General features: G+C 40.1%; 1 protein-coding gene across 1 annotated transcript; it reads right to left on the bottom strand.

Moving 5' to 3' along the window:
- Positions 1-1,131: 1,131 nt before the first annotated feature.
- Positions 1,132-9,965, bottom strand: LOC122068105 (DNA cross-link repair protein SNM1-like; the record flags this gene model as incomplete). Its single annotated transcript, XM_042631947.1, is given in 6 exon segments — positions 1,132-1,351; positions 3,198-3,301; positions 8,351-8,562; positions 8,660-8,765; positions 9,534-9,647; positions 9,748-9,965. Coding segments are annotated over 6 exon segments (899 nt in total), but the record flags the coding sequence as incomplete, so codon positions are not given.
- Positions 9,966-10,558: the final 593 nt, after the last annotated feature.

Here is a 10,558-nt window from a genome sequence, read left to right as displayed (position 1 = left end):
AGCGAGGGTTTCTTTCTCAGTAATGCAAGCAATACGGAGAGGTGTGAGGAAGAGCGTTGTAACCCTATTCTCCATTGATAGTGAAGCAGGATCTCATCTCACCGGGGACGTAGGCAACCTTGCCGAACCTCGTAAAATCTGTGTGCATTGTTTGTTTTGTTTTTCCATTATCTTCTGCATCGTTTTAGGGTTGCGTTTCTACAATTCATAGAGCTACAACCAATCATCGTGAATGCCTGAATTCTAATCTGTGTACGCCTGGCACCGAACCATTTTTTAACGGATCGATTCAGTTTCTGGATCTAACTGGTCGGTTCCACTTGGGTCTACCTGGTGGAGGGCCGCTTTAGACACCCATAATCGGCAACGTGTCATACGATAGCTCGGTCGGCAAGGAATCATACCACAATAAAGCAAAGTTCTAGAGCTCCATTTGTTCTCCAGAGTCCACACCTTAGTACCATCGGCCCAAGATCCCGTGGTTATCATTTTTCTTGGACCATGAGATTTCAAGGTCCATGTTGGTTGTGGGCTCTTATATGGGCCCCAGGCCTGCTCGTTAGGATGGGCCAGAGTACCTTGTTGCCCCAATAAAGAAAGGTATCCTGCATTTCTGGGAAACCTGTCACAACGGGCACGAACAGGATCAGTCCCAGTGAGTGATATCGCTGTTTAATAATACACTTCCGTATCTCGTGGGACCCACTTTGATTTATCACCTCGTGAAATCTGTAGTATTAACTGTGGAAGCGGTTATGACTTTCCGTGTATGGGTTGGGCAATCACTTAAATGGATTCGGTTTAACACCATTTTATAGGGTCAATTTTGAACCGAATTCAAATCGGGACCTTCTATTTAGTTATAGGCTCCTAATTGGACCAGAATTATGAATCGTTTTCTTAGCGAAGGTTGAACCCGTCTTGCACTAAACCGTTTGATTGAAATTGATAAACAGATCGAACCAAAAATATCAATTAACTGAAACGAATTATATTAATCGACCTGGAAGCTTAAACCAACCAAATTCTGGTCAGATCAGATTGTCGGTACCAGCCGAATCCTGTTCCCCTCACTGAATCAGAATCGAAATTCATGGAATCCACTCAAGACATAGAAGTGAATCCATATTCTATGGAACCCTACAAATTCAAATACTTATTAGGCCTTGAATACCATTGAAGATTTTCAATTGTGCACAATGGAAATCAAGATACAAGAAGGGAAATCATGGCATCAGCAGATTCTGTACTATCATTATTCACACTTGGTATTATTTTCTCAGGTGATACAAACTGAACAAACTCTCTCAGTTCTGTGAAACTGCAGTGCTCACTGTAAGGGACTTCATACCTGACAATGCAAAACCACTGATTAGTAATGGTTGGCCATGCATAAAGAAAAGGGCAAGTCAGTTAACATATCAATTTTGATTTATGAATAAGAGAGGAAAACTCAATTGTTTCAAATATATGAACAAATATTGACAGAAATGTATAAACTTGTTTGATCACCTCCACATACCACAAAAAGGTACACCATCTGTCAAATATATTTACATGACATTCCATCTTTTAGTTGGTAGAAGACTTCCACTAGGCTCTACTGCCTCTCACGCCTCATAACTTATTCTATTTGCTATTTATTCTAACAGCTCCACAAGCTTGTAGGCTGTACAGCAGGAAGGCCTGAATGAAATGCTTTCAGGGCAGGTCGATCCATAACTTCCTTACCAAGGTTAGCACAGTTGTTGATATCAACTCAAGTGTTAATTACATAACCTTGACTGTCAACTACGGAACAGAAATTTACTTCCCTCCTGCCCCAAACAATAATCTAACCCAATCAACCACAGTTCTACTTTCATTTTATGGTCTTCCCATAAAAACAACCCCAACTCTACTGGCCAAGACATCTTTTCTATTTTCCTTTTTTTCCCCAGGACTATCTCAACTTCAACCCCAGATCCTTTCTCCATTGTAAACTCTCAAAAAAAAAAAATAAGGTATCATATATATATATATATACCCTAGATTGCTTTCGGCCCACCCAACAGAACTACTTCCTAAACCCAAATAGGTTTGCCCTTAGGTTCTACTCCACCTGTATTCTTCTTTTGATACCCCCTTTTTAACAATTAAATTTCAATCAGGTTGTATCTTAATATCCATATACTACAAATATAGAAGTCGTACTCCACTTTCTAACTCTCTATTCTACGCATTTTCTTGAGTAAAATACCCGTGTTTTGTATATTTTATGGCAAAATCCCTACAAATATAGACTCCAACCACCCCCCCCCCCCCAGCATCTCTCTTTTCCATAATGTCACCGAAAGGCATTTGCTATACCAGAGGTCTCCATGGTGACCTTTTAAGTCGTGACTTGTGAATTCTTGAGTTCTACATCCCTAGCTTATTTATTGTACAACTGTTTTTATTGCGAAGTTACTTCATTTTTCACTTAATCAAAGGTGAAAAGAGGTCGGGGGATTGTGTGCAATGTAGTTGAATCTTGGGAAGACCACCAGAATTTATATGATAAAGATGGAAAAGTAGAGTAAGGCACCAAGTATGTTGAATCAGTACCCAATTTTAGTGAGAACTCCATAAGCCCATACAGTATGCAGGGGTTGGGGATGACTCTCAAAACACATTGACCAAGAACAAGAAGCTGAGCAGGGCTAGTTAAAAGGCCCTCACAATAAAGAAAAAATCAGGCAAGACAACAACAGTTTCATTATTCCGTGCACTACTTTGGATTTACCTTCTGCCACCCCCTTACCTTCATGGCAATAGGGCAATGTAATTTAAAAAATCAAGGTGTGGCGGAAGATCTTTCCCATGACGGCAAAATTCCTCATGAAGATTTACTTAGTGCCAGAGGTAGCCAACTCTTTTCTTTGGATTTCATGATTATGACATAAATGACAGATAGTTGATTTGACCAAAGGAGCCCCTCATATTGCAGAGATTATAATGATTATAAAATAGAAATTATTATTTTTATATAATATTGGGATCCCTATAATATTTTCATAAATGTTATTCTCGTTTTTAATTAAAAATATTATTATTAGCACAAAAACAAACATGCATTAGCATGTGTATGGGTACTAGTGGGTATGTACGAGGCCAAAACAAGATCATTTTCCCATTTTCAGCATCAATAGAGGCAACAGAAGAAACTATAAATATACCTGATTATTGTACCCTGCTGCCACCTTCTCCCTGGAGTCTTCTTCTTTCCTTTACCAAATGTCCAACCAGTAGGAGAGAAAGCAATCATAAGATTGTACCGACCCTAAACCAACATGCATATACCATGTACATTAAAGTTAATAAAGGTAGAGCAACGATGAGAAACATTGGAAGCCACTAAAATAAAAGGAATGGAACAAAATATGTAACTTTATTGCATGAATAATCTGTATCATTGCTAAATTAGCAACATTTCTTTCTTAAGATAAATTAAAAAATCAACTTGCACTTATCCCAACTATATGGGGTCCGCTATATCTTAAAAATAAATTAATACAAAGCAAATGTTGGATCCTTTGAGAGGCATATATATATATATGGGTTGTTTAGGGAGGGGAGGGGGATAAGATGTTGGAATAATTGATTATCGTAATAATGGGTTTTAGGGGTGTTATCCAAAGAGACCCTTAAGCGCTCTAAGGTTTTGCTTTTATTATAAATAGAGGGGCTTGTGTCAGTTTTAGGCACAAGTTACATTCTCCCTGATTCTACATGGTGTCAGAGCAGGTTAGAGAGAAAATCATCTCTTTCTTCCTCTCTAAAACCCTATCCCTACCCATCATCGCCGCCCAGTCCCTTACGTCGTCGCCCCATCACCACTGAACACCGCCGCCCTTGACATCTAGCACCGTCGCTGACCACCGCTGTCCCACTCACCACCTAGAGCCACCGAGACCAAAGGTTTCCCTCACCGCTGACCTCTTTCTCTCCTCAAGGCTCTCTCTTCCCGGTTCTCTTCGATCTTCTATTGTGCCGTTTTTAGGGTCTTTCCCTTGGTGGTAAGGTACTTCCACAGGGGCTTCTCTTCATCTGGAACCCTATATTTTCCCTAGAGTTACTTTATTGTGTGATTGCAATTGGGATCAACACTCATGGCGTCTGCCGACTCTGAGACATCAGCTCTCCAGGAGGGAGGGAGGGAGTCATCCCCCTAAAATAGTGACTACTCTTCTCTCCCTACTAGCTCCATCAAGTTGGATGAGAGCTACTATTTGATTTGGTTTCGCTCTTACTACCTGTCCATTGATGGTCATGGTTATGCCAGACTTCTCACAAGTACTTCAATACGCCCCAGTACTGTTAGTTCCCCTTAGGATAAATGGGATGCTGCCAGTTGTATGGTAATCGCCTACCTTATCAACTCTATGTCCCCTTCTATTGGTAGGGCATATTTGTTGCCTATTTCTGTTGCCAAGATCTGGAAAGCCGTGAAGGGAACGCATTCTCATGTGGGCAACACTCAAGAGTGCCCAGTGAATTATCCAAAAAAAAAGACTGCCCAGTGCTTTGAATTGATAAAGAAACTTCATAGGCCTACTCAAAAGTAGCTCACTGTCTCCTAATATTATTCCGAACTGTAAGGAATGTGGAATGAAATTTATTATTAGATGATGAAATGGCTATGCTTCATTAGATGATGACTCAGATGGGATCCTCCTCTACTGCTACTACGTCCTCTCTGCCAACCGCCTCTGCCTCCCACCCTGCTCAGTCAGGTACTGTCTTATGGTCATAGTGCTTTAGTTCCCTTTAGAGACTTGGATTATCGATTATGGGGCCCCCGATCACATGATTGGGTCACACGCCTGATGCCTCCTTTTCTACATATTGTCCATCCTCAGGTAAAACAAAGGTTCAAGTTCCTGACGGGTCCCTCTCTACTATTGCAGGGATGGGTACCATTCAGTGCTCTTCCTCCCTATCCCTTTCTTCTGTCTTGCATGTTCCTCATCTGCTAATCGGTTATCAATTCGTAATATTACTAAGAATCGCAACTGTAAAGTCACGTTTTTTTCCAACTAACCATGTGTTTCAGGACTTGGTGACAAGGGCAACAATTGGCAATGGTAGAATGAGTAGTGGTCTCTATTACCTAGATAGTGGATCAACACAAGCTCATTATACAACTTCAGAGATAGCCCTAAGCTTCACAATTGCCATTGCCGCTTAGGACATGCTCCCTAGGGGACTTTATCTAGATTATTTCCTGCTTTTGTTAAACAATGTACTCAGCATCAGTTTTTTTATGATGCTTGCATTTTTTTTCAAAACAAAAAAGGTATGTTTATAGTATTTATGATCATAGAAGTACTGTTCATTTTTCTGTGATTCACTCTGATGTTTGGGGCCCTGCTCATTGTGCTTTTGTTTTTTTCTATAATAGTTTGTTAAATTTATTGATTGCCATACTCGTCTTTCTCGGGTTTACTTATTGCATCATAAGAATGAGGTGTTTAACTGCTTTAAGGCTTTTCATTGTTTGGTTCGAAATCAATATGATGCTAAGGTTAAAATCGTGTATAACAATGGTAAAGAATACACGGAGTGTTCTTTCCAATGCTACCTAGTAGAATATGGGATTGTTCATCAGACCAACTGTGTAGTTACACAAGAACAAAAAATGGAGTTGCAAAACGTAAGAACAAACATTTGTTGGAGGTTGCTTGTTCCTTTATGTTTAAGATGCATGTTCCTACTCCCTATTCGAGTAAGGTTGCCCTTATTGATGCTTATCTTATCAATTGGATGCCGTCTCGTATGCTGGAATTTTGGTGTCCTGTTAAGATGCTTGTGGTGATCGCAGCTATGAGGGAAGTTTTTGGCTCTGTTTGCTTTGTTCAGAATCATCATGCGCAGACCAAGCTTGACCCTAGGGATCTTAGGTGTATCTTCATAGGTTATTTTCCCACACAAAAGTGCTATAAGTGTTATTACCCCCTTTCAAACGTTTGTTTGTTTCCATAGATGTGATCTTCTTGAGACGGAGCCTTATTACTCATCTCTTTAGGGAGTCTTCTAGATGTGAAGAGGTTCCCTTGATTCCTTCATTTGATGTTGCTTCAACACCTATGGATACTGATGTAACAGGGGTTACAAAAGAACCTATGGATACCGGTGTGATTAGAGTTGCAGAAGAACCCATGGATACTGGTGTGATAGGGTTGCAAAAGAACTTATTCAGGGGGAGCCAAATTTAACAGCAGAAGCTATAGGGTCCCGAATTACAGGTGTTTTCTTCAAAGAAAAGGAGAACTGACACCACCACTCACACTACCACTACTTCACAGATGCCACTCTGATCCTGAGTCTACTCTTCCAGGTATCCATTTTCCTTTTGTTTTTTATCAGTCCCTTGATGTCCCTATTGCTCGTAGAAAAGGAAGTAGGGCTTGCACTCAGCATCCTATTTCTAATGTTGTATCATAAATCGCTCTATCTCCTTCCTATCGTGCTTTTGTGTCTTCTTTGTCTTTTGTTTCTATTCCTTAGACCTGGCAGGAGGCAATTGTAGAACCTAGGTGGAAAGATTCAATAAATGAGGAGATGAGGGTGCTTCATAAAAATGGTACATGGGACTTGGTCGATCTTCCTCTTCAAAAGCGTCCAGTGGGTTGTAAGTGGGTGTTCACAGTCAAGAAAAATGCAGATGAGATTATAGATAGATACAAAGCAAGGCTAGTTGCTAGAGGGTTCACTCAAACGTATGGGGTTGTTACCAGGAGACCTTTGCCCCTGTTGCAAAGATGAACACAGTAAGGGTGATTATCTCTTGTTCAGCAAACCGTGGCTAGGAGCTACAACAATTGGATAACAAGAATGCCTTCATGGTGAGCCGACTAAGGAGGTATATATGGATGTCCCACCAGGTTATTCCAACTCAGAAACTCAAGGGAAGTTCTGCAGACATAAAAAAAAAAGGCACTATATAGGTTGAAGCAATCTCCAAGGGCCTAGTTTGGTCATCTTCACAAAGTTATGGTTGCAGCTGGCTTTACTCAAAGTAATGTTGACCATACCCTGTTCATTAAAAGGGTAGGTGATCAGGTTTCTATTCGGATTGTTTATGTGGACAACATCGTTATTATTGGGGATGATACTATTGAGATCTCTAAGCTTAAAACCTATTTTGGTAACGGGTTAGAGATTAAAGACCTTGGAAGACTACAATACTTCCTTGGGATTGAGATGTCTACCAAGAGTGTTGTCCTATCTCAGAGGAAATACACCTTGGATTTTCTTTCAAAGATTGGCATGTTAGGGCGTAAGCCTTCAAATACACCTATTGAGGAAAATTCCCATCTCAAGAACAAGGAAGGTGAACCAGTTGATAAGGGTCGATATCAGAGATCAATTGGGAGTTGATCTATCTGTCTCACACTCGACCAAACATAATTCATGCAATGAGCCTTGCGAGTCAATATAGGCATGATCCTCATTCCTCACATATGGAAGTTGTGTTTCATATTCTTCGGTATTTAAAGACTGCTCCAGGGAATGGTATCATATTCTACCTTCAGAACACATGAGGGTTGATACATATATTGATGCCAATTGTGTAGGTTCTTTAGATGATCGTCGATATACTTCAGGCTATTGTGCATTTGTTTGTGGCAACTTGGTTACATGGCGTAGTAAGAAGCAGGCAGTTGTTTCCAAGTCTACTGCTAAGGCTGAGTTTCGTGCAATAGCTCATGGTGTTTGTGAGCTATTATAGCTTAAAGATCTCCTTTAGAACTTTGGTGTAGCTGTTTGGATGCCTATGATGTTATATTATGACAATAAGTCAGCTAGCAGTATTGCCCATAATCTAGTTCAGCATGATCGTACTAAGCATGTCGGGATTGACAGGCATTTCATCAACGAGAAGTTGGAGCAAGGGCTTATAACTGTTCCTTTTGCGCGTAGTGAAGATCAATTAGCTAATATACTCACAAAGGGTCTTAGTAGTAAAGTTCTTTATTTTATTTTGTGCAAGTTGGGCATGTATGATAGCCATGCACCAACTTGAGGGGAGTGTTGGAATAATTGATTATTGCAATAATGGGTTTTAGGGGTGTTATCCAAACAGACCCTTAAGCCCTTTAGGGTTTTACTTTTATTATAAATAAAGGAGCTTGTGTCAATTTTAGGCACAAGTCACATTTTCCCTAATTCTACAGATGTCATTATAGTCCTTACAATGGTTGTAGGTTAGGTTTTCATTTGTTTACATGGCACCATACAAAATCTCAAATCTTTTCTTCGACTACATCATACATAATAAAATCTATTGTTTAACGTTCCCTTTAAAAGTAGGAAATTGCACGCCTACCGAGTATTGAGAGGATAGATGCTTCATCCTCTTGAAGCTCGCAATTGTCCACATAGGCACGACATGAATGTGACTCTCTTGTTCATTTTTAGTAAACCACTGCATGTCCGCCTCCGGAAGCCCCAAGCATTCTAAAAGACGTAAGTTTGCTGCTCCAACATAGACCTTTTTATGCAAAACTCGTGCAACCTCCAAGAACAGCCGTTCCTTTCCTGTATTAGAACACATATCACAAAAATGAGAGAGAGAGAGAGAGAGAGAGAGAGAGAGAGAGAGAGAGAGAGTAGTTGGAGTTTTGGAGGCGCTTACCAATCGTATAACTACCAATCAGAAAGAGAGTTTTGGGGTTGAAAGCTTCAGCCTGGATGGCCTCGATGACAAACTGTATCACTGCCTCTTGCTTTGGAAAGTCATACTGCTTAGAAACATGAGGTAGATGAGAATGTCAAAAAGAATCATAGTTGTTATGCAACTAAGGCAATGGCACAGTGCCATATTCCAGATATGTTTTCTCCATCATTTGCTTTTGAGGACCTTGATAACATAAAGTGACGGGTCACCTTTGGGCATTAAGGCCCGGCTAGAGAATTTCCCAAAATAACATGATACTTGGTCCACGTAAAATGGAGACTGAAAATCAATCAGGAATAAAGTAAATGTCGAATTATCAGTAGACAAAAGTCTTCCATTGCATGGAAAGAGGGCACCATGTATCCTTCAGATGTCAAATCTGAGGTCCTTATTCAATCACATGGCTACCTTATATTGTATATTTCCCCTAGTATTCTTAATGGCCCAGAATTTTTCAAAGAATTGGGGGTTTTCACCATTTTCTTTGTGCTCTCTTTTGTCAATAGACAGTCACATCATCTCACAATCAATATACAACTAGGGAAGGGTGGGGTACTATCAATAAAATTTCCGGCCAACCTGATCTGCCACGTGGTAGATACAGCCAGCAACCAATAACTGCTCACCCATATTTCGATATCATGTTTATCATTGATCGATGTTAACAGTGATCCGTTTTGTCAGGGACTCAGGGTCAACGCAATGACACGTCAAGTCCCTAAATCTCTCACAATGAAATGTGCTTGTGTCTAGCATAAAGGAATTTTTTTAATCAGGAAAGAATACGCCTTCAAAGAGTTTCTACTGGATGAGAGTCTTGCACTTCACGCACCTGGGGGTTACAGTAAGTGGTATCAAGGATAAGGGTGTGGATGGGACAACTCTGCAAAACACATATGCTTTTCATGTCCTCGTTGAATCGGAAATCCCCCGTATGTAGAACTGCCTGATAGCGTAAAATAAAACAAAATTAGTACCTTCCACAAACTTTACAAGAACAATAGAAGAATAGAAATAAAAGCTTATCTTACGAAGTGGGAACACACCTTACCATTGGGTGGCTCAAAGAGAATAATTATGGAACCAGGACAGTGGTTTGCATCAAAGCAAGTTACATCAACATTAGCAATGGTGATCTTCTGGTTGAGTGGCAAGACCTGTAATCTATCCCATGGAATCCCTATTTTAAAATTCACAAGCCGTGCTGTAATTGAGGAGCAGTATATCTTCCCATGACAGAAACTTCTTGTAAGGCCCTGATAGTCTGCAAGAGCCAAAAAAATTTATAAGTGAACCACCTTTTGGAATAAAATAGGTTCATTACCCAGTGCTGGTATTGCTTTAGGGGGGTCCCTAAAAAGGGTGAGTTTGGTGATAGTCCTACCCTCCAGCATTTTTTGTGCAAAGTGTTTGCTTTCAAGACTCAAACATGGGCATTTGCCCTGGCAGCCCTAACCTTTTACCATTGCTCCAAGCAATGACCTCTAAGTGAACTATTTGTTGGAATAGTTAAGACATGGTTTCGAAGCAAAGCATAGTTTATCAACTTCAAATGGTAAAATAAGGAAAAGCTTTAAAGGAAACAAGAAGAAAAAAAAAAAACAAAAAAACATTTTCTCATCATAACCATCCTGACTTTCATTTTGTTTCGATAGTAAAGATCATGGTGAAACTTTGAAAGATTATTCAGTAAAGAAGGATTATGGTGAATAACCTAGAAAGGTGTCAACAAGTTTCTAGCTTTTAGGATCCCATCCAGCTTGATTATGATCATCCAATCGGGACTGATCTTGCCCTAGATTCTCCACATATGATCCCATCAAATGTTACTACAGAATCACACACCACCCCCCCCCC

The sequence above is a fragment of the Macadamia integrifolia genome, unplaced genomic scaffold (genome assembly GCF_013358625.1).
Source record: "Macadamia integrifolia cultivar HAES 741 unplaced genomic scaffold, SCU_Mint_v3 scaffold3411, whole genome shotgun sequence".
Lineage (NCBI taxonomy): Eukaryota > Viridiplantae > Streptophyta > Magnoliopsida > Proteales > Proteaceae > Macadamia > Macadamia integrifolia.
The sequence above is the reverse complement of the archived record's forward strand: the minus strand, read 5'-3'. Positions and strand labels throughout refer to the sequence as shown.